The 26740-nt window shown below is 47.1% G+C and overlaps 1 protein-coding gene across 2 annotated transcripts in view; it reads left to right on the top strand.

The window, feature by feature from the left end:
• Positions 1-312: 312 nt before the first annotated feature.
• LOC114667844 (potassium channel subfamily T member 2) overlaps positions 313-26740 on the top strand; it is a 191458-nt gene continuing 165030 nt past the window's right edge. The window contains exons 1-2 of one of the 2 annotated variants that reach the window (XM_051920531.1): positions 313-398; positions 8346-8743. In XM_051920531.1, coding sequence (XP_051776491.1) covers positions 8655-8743 — 89 coding nt within the window. In that variant the 5' untranslated portion in view covers positions 313-398; positions 8346-8654. Of the gene's footprint in view, positions 399-5946; positions 6030-8345; positions 8744-26740 lie in introns of those variants that run through there. The other variant, XM_028823348.2, reaches the window with a different exon arrangement.

The raw sequence follows: 26740 nt of genomic DNA, 5'->3' as shown, positions 1-26740 counted from the left end.
CAGTGGCACTCACTTCATTTTAACTTTCCCTGAGAGTCCTGGGTGAGATTGGGACATTGGTGGTGGGCTGAATGTTCTCCCCTTGTTTGTCACGTTCCTTATCTTCTGTTACGTGTTGAATGTGTGACTTGTAACAGGTGGGATCTTCATGCAGTGATTATTATTTTTTTTTCTTCCTTGGTACTCTTCTTAGCTATTCGAGGAGCCCACCCTTTCATTTCTTCAGGTTACTGAACTACGTTTGCCTCTCTTTCTGACTGAAGAAGGCAGCAGCTGCGGCCGCCAGGCTCGGGGGTCTCTCAGCGGGCAAGTAGGCAGCGGTGACCCCTGCAGACATGAAAGTCATGGCTACTGGGAGTTCAGCAGACGCCTGCTCATTTAGCCGGACGAGGGGGCCGGTAAGTGCCGACGTGACCGGGGGTCAATGGCCGCCTCTCTCTTTCTGTTCTGGGAGTCTGCTGTGTGGCTTGAAAGCAGGCAGCACTTGGGAGAAGGCGAAAGTAATAATAGGCGGTGATTGTATACGCCATATTGATATGTGTTCTTGCAAAAGACAACAAAGTGAAGAACAGTTGTGTGAACAATCCCTGCTCTTAATTACACTTGTAAATAACACAACGTACTGAAATATAAATACGCATCTCATCTGAACAGCACTGTATGTGAAGGAACGGATTTAATATGCAGGATTAAGCTGAATGTGGGTTTGTCCGCCATGCCGATCCGCACCCTTTCTATCCAATTTCACACAGGTTCTCTGTATGTGAAGGAGAAGACCACAGGCCATGCTTGTTTTTGAAATTCAGTTGGTGCCCCCCCACCCCAGGTAGTGCCAGGTAGCCCCACCCCTCCCCAGGCAGTGCCAGGTACTAAGCAGACATGGCCAGGTACCCCTCACCTCACCCCAGGCAGTGCCAGGTACCCCCCACCTCTCCCCAGGCATGGCTAGGTTACCCCCCCACCTCACTCTGGGCATTCCCAGGACCCCCCACACACACACACACACACACACACTCTTCACCCCAGGCAGTGCCAGGTCTTCCTGCTTGTGTTTTTCTTGTATGCAAATCCACACCATTGAGACCCCCATCTGCACAGGGCAGAGACCACAGGCAGAGTTTTATTCCGAATTGTTGCCCTGCACTTTATTCAGGTGAGGTGACATTATTTGGGACTTGGCACAGGTAGCCAGAGTTGCACCCCATGGCAGGTTTAGTCGGTGGAGTTTTGGTTCGGGGCCACCCATGGAGTGAATTTACTGACCGCACCCGCACTTTCTTCCATCCCGGGCAGCAGTGGGTACCCCGTTATTATAACATTAGCATATGTTATTATAAAAACAGGGTGCAGTACAATGTGCTCTGGATCCCCCCCCAGAGGTGATGCAAAAAGACAATTCAGCCGGAGATTAACAAAGTATATCAAATCAAAATGAAAAGCCAGCCTACGATTCAGTCTACGATGGGCACATTTTTCCATTTGAGACCCGCTGGGGCGTCTTAAAGGCCACGTGACGTTACGCGACTTGCAGTTGCAGACTTGAGTTCCATAATCTTGGCGAGTTGGGGGGCGGTCGTGCAGCGTGACTGCCAGCAAGATCAAACTGGTCTGAGTGACGGCCAATGAGCACTCGGCTGGAAGGACAGCACATGTAGTGCAGTGATGAGGAATAAGGAAGGTGCAAACACACGAGGGTCTCGCCTGGCTGGTGCCTCGTGTTTTATGTACCACAATCAAATAGGCGGTTGGGGGGGGAGACAAAGAAAAGGGCCGAGATTGCAGCTGAACTCACTGTACCTGAAAACCATTCGCATGGCACCGACTTCTGTTACTGGGTATCAGAGAGGGAGACGCCCTTGCGACACTTTTGAGAACGTGAAGCTTTGCTAGAAAGTTGTCTTGTAATTTGTTGTGGTCCCCGGCGGTTTATCGTCATGTAATCGGACCCCCTCAGGCGACAACAACACAGACCTTTGAGGTTAAGAAGGTCAGTCAGTGGCCAAGTTGAGGACTGTGAGCTAAAGGTCTGGACAGGATGAAAAGTGCAAGACCACCAGTTGGGTTCCAACCACCAACTTCCTATGGGACCATCAGATCACACAGTTTTCCCCAGCTGGCATTTTGGGGAAGCAACTTTGGATGATTTTTGTTTTGTAAAGGTGCCACATAAAATCGTGAGGGCTCCTGTTCATTTTATAGCTTGTGTGCTTAATGAAATACAAGAACAATTTTTGTACACCTCGTCGGTGAAGAACTTAAAGGTTAGCGTTGACAAAACAGATTCCAGGTACAAACTTGCTGCTGATCCTGTTGTAGACATACAGAAATATTGGGATAGGCATTTTAAAAAGTGAAATACGAAAATAATGGTGCAAGCGTAACGTTGTGTCCACGTGAATCTGCAAAGGAAAAGAAGTTAAAGGTTATTTCCACACTGAAAATTAAAGAAGGTTAAAGATGCAACATTTGGGCTGTGAAGAAGAAAGAGCAGGAAGTGAGGGAACAAACCCCAAGGCTGATGAAAGGAGAAGGGGAACGTTGGTGTGAAAAAGCTGCCATTAGAGAAGGTGAAGATTAGATGGGCTGGTCAGTAAGACCTGAAGAGAAATGTTGTGATGCCAGGCTGAGAAGGAGCAGAGCATCGTCTGGGATTTGAAAAGTGTCTTTGAAGCCCTGTGGAAGAACACAAAGAGAAAGACCAGCATAGCATGGCTGCAATCGGGGATGTGAAGAGTTCTACAGTCAGATCTGTGAGGTCTGAACATGTGTTCCCTGAGGTGGTCTGGAAGTCATCTCCCTGCTTCACCTGTCTGGATTCCTGGGCACGTCCTACGAGAAATTTAGTAAAGACGATACTTCGACTGGCAGGAGGCCCCTCGTTTAATATTGAATTGACCAGAGGGAGTTGACGTAAATGTGTTGTTGGTGACATATTTGCAGGTGACACAAGTTACAGCCCTAAGTGCCCGGTGAGGACTGTGGCTGAGATGTTTGTGTAGGTCATGTCGTCAACGGAAGGAAGTCAAGGGTGGGTTAGTTAGTGGTGGCTGTGATGCTAGGGATCTGCACTGGCAATCAGAAGGTTGCTGGTTCGAATCCCGTAAAATACCAATAGGGACTCTGCTCTGTTGGGCCCTTGGGCAAGGCGGCCCTTAACCTGCAATTGCTGAGTGCTTTGAGTAGTGAGAAAAGTGCTATATAATTACAAAGAATTATTATTATTATTATTAAGGGTGGGCTAAGAAAAGAGGCTCCCGTGGAAGTGGGCTCAATCTGTGAAGTTTAGTTGAATGACCTGTGGCAGTGACAGAGTGTTAGGTGGAGTGGGGAGGCCCCAGCATGATGCGGGTTTCATTACTGGCATCGTTTCTTAAGAGTTGGCTTTAACGAGGTCCTCTGCTGGCTTTATCGAGGGACCCGTCCACAGTGTGAGGAGGGTGTCCTCTATCACTAAGATACAGATTCTTCATTACAGAAGTGAACTTCCATCCTTGCAGAGGTGGTGAAGGATAAGGACTGTGAAAGTGTTTGAGAGTTTTTATGTGCGCCAGGGATGGAAGGTAAGCGGGCGAGTCAGTGGGCTTGTAATAGACGGAGGTTTTGAAGTCCTGGAATGCTGCTGGAAAGACGGGTATCTAAAAATGGCAGAGCTGTGGTGAAACATCGACTGTGAATCAGAGAATGAATTCCTGCAGCTGGTTACTGGAGCAGGAGGGTGGCATCACCACAATCTTCAATATTAAACAGGTGTGTGGTACAAAGCCTATTCAGGAAGAGTGGAGGCACATATTGGCATAGCGAGGGGTACCCCCTGCATCTCTACTGACCTGGTGAAAGAAGATGAAGCATTGAGGTTAAGAAGCCAGTCTGATGAGGAAGGGCCCTAGGGCTGCCCGAGGGACCTTCATCATGATGAATGACTGAGTAGAGAGTGTTGATGTCCCACGTAAAGGAGAAAGCGACTGGAGAGCACAGTCCGCGTCTTCAAGGTACGTAAAGGCGGTTTTGTTCCCACATCGTGCATTTCCGTAAGATTACCCTTCTGCCTTACACTCCATTTGTTTTCTTTAGTAATACGTGGGTTTGTTCCGATCGCATTATTTATAAGCAGATTTATATGGAGATCCAGCTATCAGTCTTGCAGTACAACAACCGAGAAATTCTAGGGGGAATGCAAAATGTCAAGACTAAAAAGAAAGAAAGAGCACCGTATGCTTGCGAATGACATGTCCCTCTACCGTTCAGTGGCATGATCAGAAAAGAAATGAGTTTATCTGAGATAACAGTTTAATGTGGACACCTTGCAGAATCCGGGGGCTTCCGCGGGTCCCTGAAGTATCCACTTCCAGAGGTGTTGAAGTAAAAAGGAACACAAGTGTCTTACAAACAAGAAAATGAAGCTGAATAAACAAATAATAAATAAATAAATACCAGGACAAGTTACCTTGCCCTCCAAGACCCCATTTCGATCAGTTACTATGGATACCAACTGACTGCTTTTACAATTGAATGAGAAAAACGAAGTAACCTACATACAGTATACACTGCGCGCCTCGTTCTGCCTTTGAGAATGGCACAGGGGCGTGCGCGCGTGCGCGGTGCTGTGTGTCTCCGAGTGCACGTGCGCGCGTGTGCGAGCTCTGAATTAAACGTCCGAACGTCCAGTTTTAAGCGCGGGCTTTAAAAGGGCTTGTCATTATTTCATTCATATAGGCGCCGTCAAAGGTAGTAGCAACACAGGGGTGTGATTACAAGCAATTGCTGGAATCTTGTTCTTTACTGCCGTGTGTGTGTGGAAAATAAAATCGTTCTGTTTGTTTTATGGAGTCTTTCATACTTATGCAATGGTTTCATATTTATTAGACAGGATCTTTTGCCTCATATCTGTCTATTATATAGTGCATATATCAAATAGATAAATGTAATTTTGCCTTTCATATCTATCGATTATATCATCCCTCGCATGTGTATCTAATGCCTAATAAGTATAATGCATTACTGGTGGTTTTCATATCTGTCATAGAAATAAAAGGCAATGTATCTATTTTATACTGCCTTTCATATTTATGTTTTGCCTTTAATATTAGTTATTTAATAATAATGATTAAGTATAATGTACCTTCTATCCTATGTAATCGTTTATATAAAAGTCTAATGCATTACGTATCAATTATACAGTGCCTTTCATATCTATATCATTTTTAGTGCCTTTCATATCCATCTATCACATGTAGTACATTTCCTATTTATTATAGCACCTTTCATAGCTATTTATCACTTATATAGTCCCTGTCCTACCCGTGTATCTATTGTAACAACTTTAATGGATAACTATCGTCTATATAGTGCCTTAAACATTTATCAGTTATTTTACTCTCAATGTAATCTTTCCTATCTATAATGAATGATATAACACCTTTCCCCTCTCTCTCGCCCATGTAGCGCCTTTCATGCCTACCTGTCTATCATCTTCATCAAAGTCCCCCCTTTCCTCCCACCTCGCCCACGTAGGCGGCCCCCCGTTCCAGCTCCGTATCGCGTCCAGTTGCTCTAAACTTCTCCCGCACGTCCTAATAATATGAAACACGGAGTTCCGATTCTAGAATTGAGCAGCAGGTGTCGCCACATCTCCAGCAGAGAGGCCAATGCCGAAGCGCTACAGTTGGTTCCAGTGTGAGCAGAGGGTTTCCCCTCTGGAAAATCCTGCGGATCACCTCTCCCAGCCTCGCAGCTCCTGAGAGAGCACTTCTTCTGCATGTCCCCTGAGACGGTGGCCCGGGAAGCACCTTGACTTCACGCCGATGCAAACAAAATAAACAAGAGGATGCGAGCGGCTGAGAACGTAACGCCGAGGCTTGAGGGGTTCAACACGGCCTGTCGAGGGACCATAAGAGGAGAACAGAGAGGTGGGCGACAGGGATCGGATAGCGCTCCGCTCGCTCGCTGTCTGTCTGTCTGTCTATCCCTCACTCCGTCTCCGCTGGATGCGAGGCTACATCTTCTGATGCTGCGTGACCCCGACTCGCCTGGTGAGTGTGGCACGAGCACCTGATGATCACTTGGGAGGTCGTCGCGGGGTTTGGGGGGGGGTGGGGTGGGGTGTTTGGATGTGTGCAATCCGAGCCGTCGTCAAGTTCTCCGGTGCAACCTGTGAGCAGAGAGACCGGAGAAAAGGTCAAGCGCGCGGTTAAACGGGAATCAAATACACGGCGACGTCCTCGGGGGATGGGCGCTTCTCTCCGAAGGTGTTTCAACAAAATACGCCGTACTGGGAGCACTGGGATGACCGCCTGTGTCCGGTGAAAGGCAGCGGGAAGGAATATCGTCGGTCTGTCTTTATGGAAGCGGAACCCTGCGCGTGTTATTCCCGCAGCAGATCCCTTCAAAATGCATCATGCCCTAAAACGGGATCGCACCGTCAACCCGGTTTGTTTTTCCCAAATCAGTTGAAGGATTTATGATTGTGTGTCCGCTGTCTAGAAAGGACGGATATCAAGAATTGTGAAAAGGTAAAGAAAATTAAATATTACAAATTGTAATTTACAATACCAAAGAAACCAAAAACTACACGAGCAGGAATATTATTAGATCTTTATAACTTGAATCGGAAACCAAAATGACAAAACATATATTGTGGCTATCTTACATCATATAGTGCCTTACTATCTGCCTATCTTTTAATATAGTATCTGCTATATAGCGCCTTTCTGTCTCTCTGCCTATCTTTAATATAGTATGTATCTGTTACATAGTGCATTTCTGTTTGTTATACACCTATTACCTTTCTATTAATCTATTATGTAGATACTAGCTGTTGTATAGCGTCTATTATATAGTGCCTTATCTATCTATCTGTTATATAGAGCCTTTCTGTCCGTTTTTGTCTGTTATGCATATGTTGACTTTCTATCGGTCTATTATGTAGTGTCTTATCTGTTGTATAGTGCCATTTCTGTCTGTCTACTATATAGCTCCTTTCTTTTTTCTCTAATAGAGTTTATCTGTCTGTCTGGTATATAGTGCCTTTCTGTCTAGCTACCTATGTATCAATTACATATTGCCTTTCTGTCTATCTCTAGTAAAGCGCCTTTCTATACATCATGTAGCACCTTTCTTTCTATCCAGCTGCCTGTCTCCCCTATAGCGCCTTTTTGTCTGTCTTATAGTGCCTCTTGCCTGTCTATCGATGTATCCGTTATATAGCGCCCTTCCGTCGTCTGACAGACAAATGGAGATGTGTGTAGTTTATTTAAAAGTCCCCTTTCCCGCGCCTAAACCCTTCGAGCGGACCACTTTTTCATATTTGTGTCAAAACTCCAAATCTTCCTCCGTCCAAAGCTGCGATTTTTGAATTGCAGATGTCGCCCAGCGCGGCGGACGGAAAGTCCGTGCGTCTGAATTTCCAATGTGAAGATTCCCAGCATGACATGACGATGATTAACAGCAGCGGCCCTCGTCTTCCCCTCGATTAACGGTGGCAGCCGGTATTACTGTTTGTCTTAAACAACACCGGCATTAATAAGCATTTCATTAGAAATCGCAATTATCATTTTTGTTGCTAATTATCATACCAAACAATACAGGTAGTCTGTTTTTTACCTTTTCACTAAATTAGAATTACGGTAATATTGACCATAGAGGACAGCGGAGGACAGTGTAAAAAACGGCCATCGCGCTAACCGTGCAGCCCCTCGTTCAGCATCTTTGACTAATGCGCGGTCATCAAGGACAGCACTTTTGGAAGACAACCAAAACAATGACGACTTCGGATTTTTTTTGTTGTTGTTAAACACACACGAGACAGACGTCTGGTGGTCCTCCGTCAACTTCCTGTTCGCCACTGTGCTGGTCTGACGCCTCCTCTGGCAGCATCACAGACCAGCAGGAGCCCACCCAGGACGGAGCGCCAGCCCCTCCCTCCGCACTGTTCGAGGCTTATGGGTAATTAGAAGTGACGGGAGTCCGCTAATTTCCATCTTTGAAAGGGATGATCGTTTCGAGTAAGAAAGATGCGATTATGATCGTAAACCTTATCATAACGATAATAATATCGATGATGATGTGCACGTGACTTCTTTAAAATGGTAATCTGCGGTTCTCCTGATCAATACGTTTTTATCACCACAGTTTCGAGCAGCTACATCCGAGGCGATCTTTGACTAAAAGGGGGACAGGAAATTGTGCCTGCTTTATTAAAGGGGGATACAAAAAAAAATCAATTTCCAATCATCTCGCGGTGTATATAGCGCGTTTTACTGCGATCCCTTGTGATTTGTTCGATTTAACGAGACCCTCTACACCCCAGCAGACGGAGTGACCGCCCTGCGCTCTGTTTCTTCCCACAGGAGATGCGCATCTGAGGGTCGCGCAATGAGCCCACCTCGCCAGCGACTCTCCGGCGATCTGTTGCTCTCTTGTGCCCAGGATGCCGGCTCTCCGGTGGAGACACTTCGGGGCTGACCGCACAGAGACGCATCACGGCGTCTCCTGCGCCTCGTCGACTTTGGATTTATCACAGCCGAGCTGGATCTGAAGGTGGTCGCACTCCCGGAACAGCAGACGGCTTGCATGGCTTCGGAAAAGTGAAACTCCACCGAGCCGAGCAGCAGCCTCTCATCTCGCCGTCCTCAGAGAACACGGGAGCAGAAGCAGACATGGTGGAACTGGAGAAGGAGGTCCTGCCTCTACCCCCCCGGTACCGGTTCCGAGACCTCCTCCTGGGTGACTGGCAGACCGATGACAGGTAGGACACATTTAAATTCTGGCATTTCTTCTTTCCTCCTGAGCTCTGAATGTGTGCGAGTCCGGCTAGTGGAAGGCGAGGGGGGGCTCACTGTGGGGAAGGCATCAGGAGTCAATGCGAACCCGGGGGGAGGCGGCGGCGGCAGTGGATCTGTGGCCAGGGACGAGAGGAGAGCGAATATCCGAGGGCATCAGGTGCTAAGATTGTAGCGACAGGGGGCACTGAGTGCCACTCAATGGAGGAATAAGAATAAAATACACGAGTGGGCAAAAACGGATGCGCCTTTAGGTGGACTTGTTCATTCATCTGACATTCTCCTCAAAATTGTGAAACCACACAGAACGTCGTAAAGGAACGACATGTTCAGCAGAAGAAAGTGCCACAAAACAAACACTCGGTCGGGTGTGTGTGTGTGTGACTGTGATATTCTTGTGAATGTGACTCGGTCATGGCTCTAAAGAAAAACGAGACTTCCCTGAACTTAAATAACGAATGAAACCGAGCACGGTATCTTCAATGTATGCCCCGAATATGCCGTGTGCCAGCCAGGGTCATCTTAAAGTATGGGCACTGGCCGAAAGCCCCAGTAGTATAAGGGCGGGCCCATGATGTTTTTGATGCCAATTTATGTTTCCGGTTTGCTATCAAAACAGGGGTCCCAGCACACTATTTTGCCCACGGGCCTATGAGGTTGGTAAGACGGCCATGGTGCCAGCTGTGGGCGAGCGTCAGTGTGAGCCTGACTGGCAGCGGGATAAAGGGCTGACAAGCCCGGGGTGCCATCGGGCTCTTCTTTCTTTCTTTGAGGATGAGGAGTCGCCGCACCCTCCTGCCTTTCTTTCTCTTTATTTATATAATATAGTGCCTTTCATAATGGGCACTCTTCCGAACAATTTAGTACTATCATCATTTTCTTTCTTTCTTTCTTTCTTTCTTTCTTTCTTTCTTTCTTTCTTTCTTTCTTTCTATTATTTTCCCTTTATTCTTTCTTTCTTTTTTTCTATTATTCTCCCTTTACTCATCCATCTTTCTTTCTTTCTTTTTTCTTTCTATTATTTTCCCTTTATTCTTTCTTTCTTTTTTTTTCTATTATTCTCCCTTTACTCATCCATCTTTCTTTCTTTCTTTCTTTCTTTCTTTCTTTCTTTCTTTATATTATTCTCTCTTTACTCATCCATCTTTCTTTCTTTATATTATTCTCCCTTTACTCATCTTTCTTTCTATTATTCTCCCTTTACTCATCATCTTTCTTTCTTTCCTTTTTCTTTCTATTATTTTCCCTTTATTCTTTCTTTTTCTTTATATTATTCTCCCTTTACTCATCCATCTTTCTTTCTTTCTTTCTTTCTTTCTTTCTTTCTTTCTTTCTTTCTTTCTTTCTATTATTCTCCCTTTACTCATCCATCTTTCTTTCTTTCTTTTTTTCTTTCTATTATTCTCCCTTTACTCATCTTTCTTTCTATTATTCTCCCTTTACTCATCCTTCTTTCTTTCTTTCTTTTCATGAATTTGCGTTATAGCAACGTTTCTGCAACTGTGGGTACTGTTGGCTGTCGTAGGGGACTCCTTTTCGCTTTTATTCCAATATGATAATTAAAATGGAAATCCATAAGACTGGTAAAGTACATCAACCAGGAGTGTGCATGTGAAATGAAAAAATGTCATTCTAAATGTGCTAATGATATGTAGTGCCTTTCATAATTCTCCATCCATTATTGAATGGACTCTGAGATTAAGGTTGTAGGGCTGTCATGCACGGACCCACATAAACCCTGGAATTCCCATTTAACCTGAATGCTAATCCATTTGTGGGAGAACATTTCACAAATACTGCACAGAGACCGTGTTTGAGCCCAGGACCTTGGGGCTGTAGGAAAGAAGATCAAGAAGACCTTTACAAACCTGTTCTGAGTTACATGGCGCCACAGGCACATCAGTCAATTAACCTGCATTGCATTCATTCAGTCAGTCAGTCTCTCTGCCAGTCTTTCTATTTAGTTTTAGTGCATTTCCTCTTTTCTATCTGTGAATTATAAATTTACTTTAAAGTCCTATCCCTCTAGCAATTTTCCTATATAATATATAATGCCTTTCATATCTCTTTATTGTATATCTATTCATTATACAGTGCCTTACGTACTCAGATAAAAAGGTAGAAAGAAATGTATTATAAAGTGTCATTCATCTCTCTCTCTATCTCTTTCTTTCTTTCTTTCTTTCTTTGTGCTTTTGTACTGTATTTTGCTCTTCCTAGTTTTCCAATTCTAGACAGCACCCCCGGAGGTCTTTGTGCCCCCCCCACCCGGTCTCAAACTTGTGGCCTTGCGCTTGTGCGCCCCCTAGTGCCCCTTCAATAAAGTGCACCCTGTAAATTTCGACTGAAGCTCCGTCTGTGGAAGTTCGTTGAAGTTTTGACGGCTTTACTTGTCACGTCTTTATCCTAAAGGGAACAGTTAGAGAATATCCATCCATCCATCCATCCATTTTCCAACCCGCTGAATCCGAACAGGGTAACGGGGGTCTGCTGGAGCCAATCCCAGCCAACACAGGGCACAAGGCAGAAACCAATCCCGGGCAGGGTGCCAACCCACCGCAGGAGTTGGAGAATATAAGATTGCATAACTGAATAAAAGTGAGGATGTAACTCTGTAGATTTTTTTTTACTGCATAGCTCTGTTTTTATGTTTGTTACAATGCTGATGAAGTTTTAATGGGACTCATAAAACACACGTTGAGATACAAGCCGCAAAGCTGTGAGTTTGTTTGTTTATTTAAATATTTATTTAATCATTCATTTAGACACATTTCGGGTTATTTTTGTGAGAATCAAGGATAGCTGCAGACTATGCGGGAATATAAAATAAATACAGAAATAATCTTGTGAATTGAAACAATAAATAAATAACAGGAATTATAAGTACGAATAACTAAATGTGCTTTTTAACGATTTGTTTAAGTCAGACGCCGCATGCAACGTGAATTACGCAATCAAATGAAAACTGCCATTTCCACGCGTCAGAGTTGAGAGGGCGGGCTCTAGTGAGTGCTGTGCTTTGATTGGTGAGTCGCCCGTAGCGCGCGTATAAACCTTCGGAGTTCTTGCGCTACATTTCCAGGCCGACCCCCCACGTCAACCGCACACCCCAGTAATCCTGGTCAACGTTTTCTTGCGTTCTTGTCCGCCGTGGACACGCGTAGTCACAACGCTGAGCATGCGCTGTGCTTGTCCCGGAGATCCCGCGGCTTACCCCTCTACCGGATAGTGTCCAATCAAAACACAGGACTCACTACAGCCCGCCCCCTCAACTTTGACGGTTGAAAATGACAGATAAGTTTAAAGAGTTTTTTTTTTTCATTTTTATTGTGGTTTTGCTGAAATAAATAAATGAAGAAACAATTTAAATACGTAAAGAAATATGCAACAACAAAAAAAAAAATGTATTTAATCATTGACGTTCATGTATCATTATCTAATTTATTTAATTATTGGCACATTTCAGAGTACATTTATTTATTTGCATTTTTATTTAATTAAATTTATCCAAAATGTTCATATTCCTCCATGGCAGACCCTCGTTTGACACAAGTGGTGCCCAGCAGACCCCAGCAGCACCTCACGTTTCCTCTGATTGAAGTGCACATGGCAGGCTGGCACTGTGAGTCTTCTGCTCGATGCCAGTTCACACCCAGGTGATGGCACAGTTTTGGATGGCACTCCTTGTTGGCCCCGAGTTACTTTCCAATGACATACGAGCTGCATGATGGCAATTTTCCATTTCTACAAGCAAAAGTTTGGCACTGGTGGTTTTCTGTATATTGGTGGCTGGCACTATTCATATTCTGTATATTAACAATGTTGGCACCATTAACATGGTGCACAGTGGCAGTTGGCGTCGTCCCTTTGTACCTTTGCCACTGCGACTGCTTCATTCGGCACAATGGCAATGTTCATTTTCTGTTTGTTAATGACCAGCATCATTGATTTTCTCCATGCTGTTGACTGGCACTTGTAATGCTCTCCATGTTGCAGGTTGGCACTACTCCATGACTGGCGACGGTAAATTTCAGCAGTGTGCTAATGTTCTGCTTTGTTTGGGTTGGCACTGTTCACTTTCTGCCTCTTACTACCAGTTCTTATTCGTGTTCTCTATGGTACACGCTGGCACTGTGCAATGTCCGTGTATTACTGACTGACTGGCACCAATCTGGTTTAGCATGGCATGCTGACTGGCAGTCAGTGTTCAAGTTGTAGACTGGCACTAGTCACTTTCTTTATATTGCCACCTGGTACCATTCATATTCTGTATTCCATATGATCCATGCATGCCACACATTGGCACTTTTTTATTACTGTAAAGCATTCTTTTATTTCTGCACATGTTTAATGTTGTACGTGTTGTAGGCTGGCGCTATTCATTTACTGTCTTTAAGTGATAGATGCCATTCCTAGCACACATTGGCACTGTCAACCCTTTTTATGCTACATGGTATAAGTTGCCAGTTTGTTTTCTTTTTGTAAGTTGCTAACTGGCACCATTTGATTTGTTTCATATTTGACATTGGCATGGCCATCCTCTTTATGCCCTCTGCTGCTGTGTGGCACTTATCTTTTTCTGCATTTTACTGATGAATGCAGTTTAATTCCTGCACTCTGTGTGCTCTCACTCTTTACCCTTTTCAGGCTACTTGCTCTAGGATGGCGCTCTTTTTTTCTGTATGTTATTAATTGGCACCATTTAAATGTTTCATAATATACAGTGGCACCACTACCTCTTTTTTCTACTAGCTGATACAGCTTGGCATGTTTTTTTTTTTCTGTACATTAATAACTGGCGCATTTCAATTTCTTTTTTGCTACTCATTGGCATTCCGACTGGCACCATTTCAATGTCTTTATGTAACACATTGGCAAAGCCCACCCTTTTCATTCTCTGTGCTACAGGCCTAGCATCAGTTTCCCCTGTCATGGGCATAGTGCTCACTTTCTCAGCCCGTTGGTACTCTTCACTTTCTCCAGGTGGGCATACAGGGACTGATGTGCCCAGTGAGCGAGGATTTCAAAGCTGATGTGTTTAGCTGAGCGATTTGGTTTTTTTTTTTCCAACTTGACTTTCTCCATTATGTCACAAATGGGAGCTTTAAGAAACGGAAATAGAGCTGATGGTTTCAAGACGTCCCACCACTTCACGGTGTGATTGGTAATACCCAGTATGGGACATTAAATACTGCAGTCTTGGAAGAAGGGTCTCCACAGGACCCCTACCACTTAAAGAGTCCAGGATGTTGAGGACAAGTAAATGAATGTCACACCTTAACACCAACAGTAAAGAGGTGTTGTATTGGCTCTGGCCAGCAGGTGGCAGCACTGATACACGACTCAAGCCCTTACCAACCGTTTCTAGTTTCACACTTTATGGGCCATAGAGGGCACTCTGGAGTCTTCACTAAACCCATGAAACGGCCTAAACAGGACAGACCCCTGTGTGGTTAGTGTCAGACCCCAGAATACTCAACAGGCACCTTCATGCCAACACTCCCCCATTCAACCCCAATATGCCTGATGGTCTGACCGGGTGACCCCCCTCACATAGCCAGGTCACCTCAGTCCTCACTTGCATGATCAAGACCACCCTTTTGAATATGCCGGAGCCGTTTCCCCCTACTGATCCCTGATATCCTTGCAAGTTCTGAGGCCCCCCAAGACACCCGTGCCAGGCCGCCCCTGTTAGCCTGACCACCATCTTTGCGTTTCTGTGCCGACACATCGCCTGGTTGGGTTGAATAACCCGGTCGAGCCTTTTATTGTTTTTTTACAAATCCGTTCTTTACACGCGCAACTGACATTCTGGAGTTCTGCTTTGTCGAAACACGCCGCTAGTGATTTGAAGTGAATCTGTCATTAAACTGTCACCGATGAAGAGGAGCATAAACCCTCGCAGACCCTGCATGGTACTCTGATGGAGTAAAATGAATAAAAGGGAGAGTAAAGTCCACCGAATTGTAAGAGCTTAGCCATCCTCTGCTCGGTGGGGGGCTCGGGGGGCCGCTAGTGTGTCGGCATCAACTTCTTTCCGGGCAGTGAACTTGTGTTCCTGTCTTTTTATGTTGGTGGGCCTTTACTTTTAATGTGGAGCCCACCCGACCAATCTGCCATGCTGTTAACTTGTCGATCCTCTAATGTGCAGACCTCCATCCGGGTTGTGAGTTCTTGGTGACACTTGGGGGGGGTTTGATTTAGCAATTTAGTAGTTTTTTTTTTTTTTTTGTCATACGATTTGAATATAATTGCGCATTATTAATGAGATCCGCACTTTGGGTGCTGAAGTGAAGGCCTGCTGATTGCGGTCATTACAATCAAATCCAGCAGAGCTGCGAGCTTTTTGGGACAGCAGAGGCCTTCGAGCTCACGTGTGTATATCGTGGTGTCCGAGTGAAGAAGGGTCAACAAAACCAGAATATTTGGGGGGGGGGGGGGTGCCAACATGGCCCTCCCGGTTTACTAATGAAGTCCAAAACAAACACGACGCTCCATGGCGTGAGAAAAGGTGACAAAGGTAAGGGTTACGTGATGTCACCAAGTGGCGTCTGAGGTTGTTTGGTTGTCTCTGTGATCAGTGATGGGGACCAGAAGGGGCGAAGTCAGTTGCCCTCACTGGGCGGTTTCTCAGGACCGAGGAGCAGCAGCGCCCCCTCTTGGCCAGGGGTGGTGTCACATACCTGGGAAGAGCAGCCACAGATGTGCCCGTGTCACTGTAGACCTCTCATTAGAACACGCGAGACGTGAACAGGCCATTCAGCCCAAAAAAGCTCGCCAGTCCTCTCCACTTATTTCTTCCAAAAAGACATCAAGTCGAGTATTGAAAGTCCCCAACGTCTTACTGTCTACCACACTACTTGGTCTCTTATTCCAAGTGTATCGTTCTTTGTGTAAAGAAAAACTTCCTAATGTTTGTGCGAAATTTATCTGAAGGAACTGGGTGGACTTCAAGAAAATGTGCTGCCTCCTAAACGGCTCAACACATCCAGGTGTCAATACCAGGAAACAGAAGCTGACATTCAGAATTCTCATCTCGTGCGCATCTTTTGATCTCCAACCCAAACGGGTCTTACCCTTCTGATACTTTATGAGGGCAATAAATGAAGAGCTAGCAGCGTTGGCTTTGCAGCAATACACACTGTGGCCACTGGGGGGCGCCTTTTCCATTGCAGCATCTCCATTAGTAGAAGTGAAGCCACACCACCACATGTAGCGCCTTTCTTTCCTTTCTTCATTCTTTTAATCCAAATCTATAAAAGCCAAATCCCACTGACTCACTCATCACAAAATCTCCCGGACCACGAGGACTTGGGACTTGAAATTTGGAACGGAGGTTACCCTCGGCCCATAGGTGCGGTTTTAAAAATGTCGTAGTCCAAGTGCAAAATTTCTTATATCGTTTTTTTTTATCGAGTTTGCTTGAACATTCCGTTGATTTTGTGACTTCTGTCATTGTGGTAAATATCAGAGTTTCGCTTGCGGTGACGATTTATTAGCGCAGATCCGAGAGAGAGACTCCTCGGGCTGCGAGGCCCTCCTCATTCACGCGTCTGCCTCGGGGCGTAACCTTAAGTCTGCTTAGTCAGCGAATGAGAGAACTGCTTCACGGATTTAGTTTGGGGTTCTTTCTAGAATTTGCTTGAACATTCCGGTTGATTTTGCGACTTCTCTCATTGCGCTAAGAATCAGAGTTTGCTTGCAGGAGCGAGATATTCATGCTAATGCGAGAGAAAGGGGGCGGAGCTGAGAGCTGGGCGGGGCCTCCTCGCTGTCCTGTTTCACTTATACGCGGCCGATGGCTAGTCTTATCTATAAACGTCCACGTGTGGAAGTGTGTGTGTCTGTGTGTCTGTCCGTTTTTCATGAGTGAACCAGAGTTCACTTGCGTTAACCGATTTATTAGCGAGAATCCAAGAGAGACTCATGGGTAGTGGCCCTCCTCACTCACACTGCAGCCTCAGGGAGTTCTGACGTCACAGTTACACTCTTCTCGAGTTCCTTACCTCCGCTTAGCTAGCAAACAAGAGAATGACTTCACGGATTTAGATTGTTTTTTTTTTCTAGAATGTTCTTGAACATTCCGGTTGACTTTGCGACTTCTCTCATCGTGCTAAGTATCAGAGTTCGCTGGCACGAGCGATATATTCGTGCTAATCCAAGAGGCGGCGGGCCGAGGTGAAGAGTGACATCAGGAGCGTGTGCCTCCTCACTGTCCTGATTCACTAATATGCGGGTGGAGCCGCGGGCATGAGGTCACTTTAAAGGGGTTTGTGGCGCCCCCGATATCGCTGCCAAAGGTCCAAGTCTTTAGAGTCCTGGTGCACCCTGGATGCTATCCAGTGGCATGTGCCACTATGAAAGGTGCCATATCATTGCCAGGCTATCCAGTGTTTCCCGTCTGCTCGTTTCTCCCATCCGTTGGGCTTCCTTTTTATTTATTTCTTACTCTAAATGCCTCGGTTAAATTAATCAAAGATGAATGTCAAATTGCTTTTGCAGATAAACTGAAATCTCAAATGGACTTAGACAGCAAAAAAAAAATTGCAAAATGTGTACAAAGGGAGCAAAAGGAAAAGAAAAAAAACCCAGATAATGAGTGGACGCCCGCCGTAAGCATCCTGGGCTTTTCTTTTGCACGAAACTGGCAGGCTTTCATTGTCGCGTAATTGCAGGACACGCTGGGCACAAATGAAGTTATTTATTTTTAAGGAGTTTTTTTTTTTCCTTCCCCAAATGTGGCGGTGAATAAATAAAAGCTTATATTGTAATTTGCGGCTTGATCTCTGCCTTTAAATAACAAAAGGAAGAAACAAAGAAGCGAAGGCCCGGGGAAGCAATCGGCGCAGAACGTGTGGAGCCAACGCTTGGCGTTTCAAAGTGCAGCTCCCTGCAGCCAGGTGGCGCTGTGACCCACGCCTGGTCACAGTTATGGCAGGGCAGATGGCTCGGGGTCTTGACTTCAAGGAAGGGCAACCACGGTGCCACCAGCTGCTCGATCGACCCACTGCACGAGAAAGAGAGAGAGAGAGGAGAGGTGGTCTTATTGTAGAGCAGTTCAAGGTGAGCCCACCGGACAGAGCAGTTCAGCACTAGCAAGGAGACATCCCATTGTGTGACTTCTGACCTCCGTAACGCCACTGCCTGTCTTTACACATTGCCAGCCTTTTTTCAAGGGAGACCCCCATGACCTTACTGGCGGGATGACGCCTCATTACCTTAAGGAAGAATCCCGTTCTGAGGGGTCCCTCCTCTCGAATACAGCTGGGTGTCTTCTCAGAGTGCCAGCTTTATTTCAGGGGAGACACCCCATGACATCACTGGATGAATGAGAGCCACTGTCTGCAGGGGGGGCCTCCATTCTGTCCTGAGGGGGTCTCTCCTCTGTAACACAATGGCCAGACCTTTCAGACCTTATTGAATGAATATGGGAGGCGGGCGCCATCATGGCATTACTCCTGGATAAATCCCATCTGCCGCGTTTGTAAGGGTCCTCTGTCTTCTGGGGTGGGGCACCCCATCCTCTTAACTGCCATCTATTGGGGGGGCACCTCATCCTCTTCACTGCTGTGTCTCCTCTTTTCGTTCTGCAACTGAGGCTCGCCCAGAACTCTTCATTGTGTCGGGCACCATGTTCTCCTTGGGTCACCAAGTGTCGGCCGTGCTGTGGTCTCAGTGGTCCGTAACGTGACTCGCCGCCCTTTGTGCATCGCCGTGAATGTGAGAGGCACTCGGTTCTCTTTAGGAAGAGTTTGGTTATTTAGGGTCTGGCCTCCATTACACGATCACCTGGTTTTACAGGTAGGCAGCTTCACCTCAGGGGATTCCCCCGTGACATTGCCAGACGGTTGAGGACTTCCCTCGGTTCTCTTTAGTCGAATTGCCGTCCGTTCCTCTGAGGCTGTCAGTAATGTCTCCTCCTTGCGGGTGGGAGAGTTCAGCCCTGCCCTCGTGTTACTGGACCACTGACAAAGTGGGAGAGACCCCATACTTAGTCAGAAGACCCCCACTTGCTACTCTAAGGCCTCTGTTTCCAGTTCGATAATCGCTTGGCTGTACCGATGAGTAGCTTTGTTGGACCAGACTTTGAGTGACACGGTGGGAGAGACCCCATACTTAGTCACAAGGACCCCATCCGTTACTCTACAGCCTCTGTTGGCTTTACAGATGTCTGCCATGGTGTGCTGGCTTAGTGGGGCCCCATTCTTTTTTTTGGGGAAGAATCCCACCCTTCACCTAAAGAACATGTCCCCTGTTGCTTGGCTTTTGTGACTTTCCATGTGACAAGCTTCATTTTGAAGGAGGCCCACCTGTGACTTTATTGGAGAACAGCTAATGGGGTTGGGGAGGGGGGTGTGGAGGGGGCCCTGTTTACTTTAGTAGTCGTCCCATTGGTCACTCAGGGGCCTTGGATTTCCTTTATCAGTGCCAGCTTTGTTGGACACAGTGACCCTCCTTTGACTCTACTGGGTGACTGACAATGTGGCCACCAGGGGACGGGCGCTCCTGCTCCCCGACACTCGACAGAAAGGCTCAGACACAAGTAGAAAGCAAAGAAAAGCGTGTTTATAATGGGAAACTCTTCCTTTATAAGCGTTTCCCACCACGGCCCCAGTCCAGTTTAAAGCACAAGCAGCACCCAGCGACTCTTTACCACCTTCTCCAACTCCGTCGCTGCCTCCACTCCTGCACACACGCGTTGCCTTCCTTCCTCCCGACTCGGACCCCTTGAGCAGCTCCGTTTATAGTGAAATCCGAGAGTACCTCCGGGGTCCCATAATTGTGGTCCGGGAGCAATTCTGGCCACAGCACTCCCAGGCAATGCCGACAGAACCCAACAGGGCCGAGTCCAAGAACTCCAATTCCCATGATGCCCTGTGACACTGCCGTCTAGCAGTCCGGGGGTGACGGTGCCCCGTGTATGCTGTCTTCCCGTGTTGAGGGCGTCCCACACCCCCCATTCATTGCCTTCCACTGGATGCCAGCTTGTCTTTACAGATTGACGACGTTCTTTAATCTGTGGACCCCTCCATGACTTTATTGGACAACCCAGTAGGAGCCCCCCGCCCCCCCCCATTTGCTCCTCTGTTCCACACTTCAACACACCCAGCCCTGTAAAGACCACCAGCCTTGTTCATTTAGTTGGGTTCTGTGTCAATAGATATGTACCCCTCTCCTCTAGGGGGCGCCATTTCCTTGCTGTCCCCATCCCACCTGCTCTTTGACTTGGACTCCTTTTTTATTTTATGCACACACACACACACACACACACACACACACACACACTCCCTGTGACACTTCTGGCAGAGACGACAGGCGTTTTCTGTTCTCCCAAAGTGACAAGCGAATTGTCGAGCAGAATTAGCGGACCCCCGTGATGAGGGTTTAATGATCTCCAGCGCTGCCCACACAGAACGGAGCCTCTCCACCCTGGTGATTTCCACAAATAATGGCCTGACATTTCATTTTTACAAATGGCTCTCCAGCGGCTCTTTAGGCGAGCCAGCTCATCGATTGGGCTGCACTGCACAGGGGGGCTTAGCAAACATGAGAAGGGCGAGGGGTGGGGGGTCCTTGCCCACTGGAGCTTGATCAGGGCCTGACTGTCCCATGGCAGCCGATCTGGTGAAGATTTAAATGTGGTGGAGGTATGAGAGTGAGTGGGTGGGCACAGAGTGAGAGAAGAGTGTGTAGTCCACCACAAGGAGAGCCTGAAAAAGAGAATGGTGCACACACTCACCTGGAGGGGGCAGTCATGCCATAAGTGACAGGGTGGGCACCATCAGACGCCAGAGTGAATCTCATCAAAGCCAACCTCGCATTTCACCTCAGGAGCGACCAGAATGGATAAGCAAGTGCAGCTCCTAATGAGCCTGTCTGAGGGGGCCATGTAATATAGCGCCTTTCATGGCAAGCGTGATCACAATGCGCTTTATTAATCTGGCAGGCGGTGGAGAGCTTACTGGGGGCAGTGGTGGTGGTCAGCCATAGGTGTCACGTAATTCGGGGATCACATTTTGAACTTTCAGCTCGGCCCGACTAGCAGTATGCCAGTGTGTGGTGATGGTAGCCCACCTTCTTGAATTCATCTTCATGTTTGAGGACCCCAATTGCTCAGCTTGTGGGGTGCTGTGATTTTTTATGAAGTAACCAGATCTTTTTTTTTTGTGTGTGTGTGAGAATTTCAAGTGACAATGAGGACCCCATAAATCAATGTCACCCCCCCACCCACCCACCCAGCCAGGTTTCTAGTCAGGTCCCACCCCACTGGCTGACACTCAGATATCTTACTCTGCCCGCCTGGCTGACACAAAAACATATCAACTCGCCCAGCCAGCTGCCTGCCACTCAGACATTTAACCCTGCCAAGTTGGCTGCCACTTTAGCATCTTAACTCCGCCCACCTGGCTGCCACTCACACTGCAAAAATAAATATGCAAATCTATATATAAAAAAAAACTTGAAGTAGGAGAAGTCTGCCAATGGAGTAAACAAAATTGACTTGACGAGATTTCTTAAAATCAGCTAAATAATCTTAAATGCAAATTTCTTAATAAATCAATAAATCTTGCAGTAATGCGGTGGGCTGGTGCCCTGCCCGGGGTTTGTTTCCTGCCTTGCACCCTGTGTTGGCTGGGATTGGCTCCAGCAGACCCCGTTGACCATGTAGTTAGGATATAGCGCGTTGGCTAATGGATGGATGGATCTTGCAGTAAGGAAAACAAAATGTGTTGGCTTGATATAAAAACATTTCACTGGCTTTGATTTAATTTTTTTTGCAGTACAAGCAGCTCACTCCACTAAGCAGCTGCCACTCAAACATCTTACCCCGCCCAACTGGCTGTCACTCAAATTACCAGCACTGCCCAACCAGCTGCTGCTCAAAAATCTCACCCCGCCCAGCCTTTTCATTACTCAAAGCCCTTCATCTGCTGTCTGTGGCTCCTCCTCCTTCTTCTCTGGCTTCTTATTCTCTGGCTCCTCCTCCTTCATCTGTGGCTCCTCCTCCTACTGTGGCTCCTTCTTCTTCTTCTCTGGCTCCTCCTTCTTCATGTGTATCCTTCTCCTTCTTCTTTGGCTCCTCCCCCTTCTTCTTCTTCTCCTCCTCTTCCTTCTCTGTAACTTCCCCACTCTGTGGATGTGTGCTGAGATTTTTCAGGTAAAACAGGCAGATGGTGTTTGAGGAAGGGTCCTTCTTCTTCTTCTTCTACTTCTCACTGCTCATGGCGCCAGAGAGTGGTCCTGACCTGCAGGTTCTTTCGGTCTGTTAAGTTTGCCAGCACTGTTCACCTGATCTCCTTCAACAACATCACGTTGAATGTGAAGGTCCCCAAATCAGAGCTCTCCAGCGCCCACCCGGATCATTTCTACCTGTGTGTTATCAGGTGGGTTGCTCGTGCCACCCACTCCCAGCACCTCCAGCACTTTTAATTTTTTCGACTCCATGCCTGCTAGCTGTGCTGCTGTCCACTGCTTATCTTTAATATTTTGAGAAATTTTATACACATTGAAGTAAGCATTTCACTGTACTCTCTACACATGACAGCAATGACCTTATATAGTGCCTTTCATAGTGACTTTAGAGGACACTGTCAGACTAACCTTAATCCATGCCAGGGTCACAGAGCTGGGTGCCACTCCATCACAGAGCCCTGTAGTGCCAGTCTTGACTTGTGGCACGTTGACTGGCACATAGAAGTAAGAATTGCAATACATGAGTGACAAGAACGAAACAAAAAGTCAACTTCACCTTCTCAAAGTGGATACGTTAGAAAATAGAAGGGTGGACACCTTTGGATGTAACAGTTGTGGCTCTGAATATCCGAAGTGACCGCACTCTACAGGCTTAGACAGGCACCAGAGTGGCACTTGTGTATGTGCAAGCTTGTTAATAATCACAAATCCAGAAGGTGGCCTGCCCTGGCACCAGAATACAATGCGTGCCATGCTGCACTTCGTCAGACTCAGACCACCCTGAATTCTATCAGCAGGCACAGGCCGCCACGTCTTTAAGGCTGAGTGGCAGTGGTGACAGGCTGTCATACCGCGTGGTCAGAATTACTGTACGTTTACTGAAACATCGTGTGATGGACGTGACAGGGACGCCTTGATCTGAAGAGAGGAGCCGAGTCTCGTAAATCATGGCAGAGCACACGCGGATGACCAGATAAGACGAACTAAACACGTCTACAGCTGCACTTGTCTCTTTATGAAGGGCGCTTAACTACCAGGTGACCTCACAGGACAGTCCCTTACATCAACTGACTCTTTAAAATTCCTGTATTTCAGACATTGCTCATTTCTTCCTGTAGTGAACATTTTTGCATATGGCACCTTGCTGGCTGGCACCAGTGCATTATGTTTAGTCACTAGTCCAGAGAGCTTAGCCCCGCCCAGCCGGCTGCCACTCAAACTCCCAGCCCCGCCCAACTGGCTGCCCCAGCTGAAGCAGGCTGGCAGGAACGGGCACAGGCACCTGCGGCCCCAAACAAGGCACTCAGAGTCTCAGTGCAGGCAGCAGAATCGAGCTTCGTTACTTGATGCACACACCGCGGTCCCAGTTCAGATGACTTAAGTCCCCAGTAATGAGCGGACCGTACTTTTATTACAGTTCTTATCATAGAACCTCGTCTGACTCCCAGTCATCTTGTAGCCTTGCCCCAATATTTCCCAGGCTTTGTTCTGCTCATCGCGCCCACTTGGCAGGCCTTCGCCATAAACCTGCCGCCATTACCTAATGCCCTCTGTCCATCACTTTCCAACATTACCCAATGCAGGTGTCTGAGACCTGTAAGTCAGAATCAGGTGGACTCCCACATCAGATACTGGGCCACTCACACCAATAGCTTCTTGTTGCACAAACATTCCTCAAGGCCTAAGTCTTGGCAGCTGCCTCTCTAAGACAATGGCGCTGTTTCTGATATCATCACCTCATGTTAGTGTCCAAGCAGAGACCCGGCCGCTGTATCTGAAAGCAATGGGCCTGTTTGGCTTTCTCTTGTGGTCAAAGTCTCAGTAGCTGCATTTCTTAAAACCCTCGGCTTGTTTGGCTCTCAGAGTATGCAGCGTCCCTGACTGAAGTTTTTAAACTTAACAGCAACATATTGGGAGTTTGTAGCTGCAAATAGAAAAATAATAAAATATGCAGGTGCAGACTTTTATTATGATTTAACCCTTACCATACTAGCATGCACTAAGACACAATGCATATTTTCATATATGCTTAGGATTCTCTTTGAATATATGCAAAAAAGTAAATTCTGTACCACCCAGCTTCCAGCCACATATATATTTAGACCCACCCAATTAGTTGCCACTCAACCATTTAGCACCACCCAGCTTCCAGGCACACTTACATTTAGCCCCACCCAACTGGCTGCCATTCAAACATTTGGCCCCACCCAGCTTCCAGCCACACACACCTTTAGCCCCACCCAGCTTCCTGCCACATGTACATTTAGCCCCACCCAACTGGCTGCCACGCAACCATTTAGCCTCACCCAGCTTCCAGGCACACTTACATTTAGCCCCACCCAACTGGCTGCCACGCAACCATTTAGCCTCACCCAGGTTCCAGACACACATACCTTTAGCCCCACCCTATTGGCTGCCACTCAACCATTTAGCACCACCCAGCTTCCAGGCACACTTACATTTAGCCCCACCCAACTGGCTGCCACACAACCATTTAGCCCCACCCAGGTTCTGGACACACTTAAATTTAGCTGCCACTCAAACACTTCGGTATTTTGGCCAGGGTGGAAAGCGGCTTCTCCGATGGGCCAGAGTAAGGGCTGTGAGATGGGAATAAACTTGTTAGGGTGTGGGAGGCAAAGCTAAGGCTGGAGCTGGGAAGACATTACGAGAAGTGGGGTGTACCTGTGCCTTTAGTCTCATTCGTGCTCACGTTGAGTTCTTCTGGTTTGCTGTTCTGGTCTTTGAAGCTTTTTTTTTTGGGTACTTGTGTACTAAACGGATGGCACTGAAACCTCCTCCACGGAGCCCAACACAGAATCCTTATGCAGCCTCTCCACTTCAATTTGGTGACCCCGTACCTTTTTTTTATTTTTTTTATTTTTTATTTTTTTTTAATCATACTAATGGTGACAGTTTTGTCAAAGGATTGAAATATGACAGGTCTCCAGGGTAAGTAAATCGGGGACCAGAACATGAAAAGATCATTAAAAATAAAATTCAAAGGGTCAGACCTGGGAGATCAGTAAAGCACAACATCAGAGCCAAAGCACTAAATTAAGTCACAGTTAAAAAAAATATATATATGTATATACTTTATCAAATGTGAACTCTGTCAGACACATGTGCCTAGGGGGCATCTGTAGGGCTCTGAATGAAACTGTAATACCACTCCAATACACAAGGTGGCGCTGTCGGCATGAGGTTATCCAACCAGAAGACTGGTGTCACTCCTTTGCCTTTCGCAACGCCGTGTAGATGAAATCCTGCAGTGACGGGAGCCATCGGCCAGCCCGGGGGGGGGACGGAAATCAAGGGATTGTCAGTGCAGTTTGTAGGCAGAGGAGTGATAATGAGGGGACAACTCCACAGAGGGGCTGCCCAGGGGGCAGGAGTGCAGCTGTCACGGGGCTTCTTCTACCCTTCATCTCTCCTCTTGAACCCTGGTCATCCTATACTTCCCAGTTCAGTTCAGGCTGTAGAGTGAGCCGCGGTGGGCACAGCGCTTTACCGACCCCATTAACAGTGCTGTTGTCACTCCGCCATTGGCGTTACCGTCGGTATATTTAGCACCACTTGAAGTGCCGCACAGACGCGTGTTCACGTTGGTTGTGTTGATTTAGTCGGCGGCCGGTTGAGCCCGATGTCAAGATCTCCTTGACCTGACATTTTACGCAGACGCCTTAATTAATGACGGGGGGCCCGTTGTCCGTGTGTGTGTGTGTGTGCGCGCATTTCATTAACTTCATTAACTTCAGTGTCCAGCGCTGCGTCCGCTCCCTCGTTTTCATAAGGCTGCCGACTGAATCGGTTAAGTAAAACATAACGTGACATCAACGGATCAGCCCTGCGATATCACAATCAGGGTCACTAAGTGGGCAGGGCGGGGCGGGGCTTAACCCGACAGCACCGGGCACAAGGCGGGACAGAAGCGCAAAGCGGGGCGCCAGTCCACCGTGGGGCTGAGACAAGCAGAGTCCTTCACAGCTGGACGATTTCAGATTGACAAGTAACATGACCGGCGTGTCCACTCCACCCTCACACACACGGGGAGAACGTGCAGGGGGCGCACTGAGGACAACAAGTGGGCACAGGATTCGAGTCCATGAGGGAGCAGCACTAGACGCTGCGCCACCCTTCGCAATGCCTGCTTGTTAAACAACAACACCAATAATAATAATAATAAATTAATGTTTATGATTTTAATTAAAGCGACACGTCAGAATGCTTTACAGAGGGGGCTGGGGTTCTGGTTCTGTCGGACTCAGTGGGGTTTGGGTTCAATGAAGAGGAAAACGCGAATCTTTAGTGGATGTGTGTGTGTGTGTGTGGGGGGGGGGGGGTTATGGGGGAAGAGTTTAAATGCCCCACGGGGTACCTCATTAAAAAAAAAAAAAAGGACACTTGGCCCTCGTGACGCTCGGCAGTGGCGGGACTTGCGCCGTCCGGGGTGTAAATGGACGCAGTCTTCTCACGCGCTCATTTGATTTCGCTCTTTACAGTTTTATGAAGACGTGCTGAAGAAATAATTGTTGTTTAAGGAGCCGCATAAAATGAGCAATCTTTAATCTGAATAAAACAACGGCAAATGAGTCAATTCCGCGTTTTCTTTCAGTTTGCACGTTCTCCTTTTGTTTCTGTTCGTTTTCCTCCCACATCCTCAACTGGGGACTGTAAAATGGCGCCCGTCTGTGCCAGCAGGGTCCACGATGAGCTGCGGTTCTGACCCGGGCTGTTTTCAGCTCTTGTGCCCATGCAGTGCCAGCAGA

The sequence above is a fragment of the Erpetoichthys calabaricus genome, chromosome 17 (genome assembly GCF_900747795.2).
Source record: "Erpetoichthys calabaricus chromosome 17, fErpCal1.3, whole genome shotgun sequence".
In the NCBI taxonomy this organism is placed as follows: domain Eukaryota; kingdom Metazoa; phylum Chordata; class Cladistia; order Polypteriformes; family Polypteridae; genus Erpetoichthys; species Erpetoichthys calabaricus.
The sequence above is the reverse complement of the archived record's forward strand: the minus strand, read 5'-3'. Positions and strand labels throughout refer to the sequence as shown.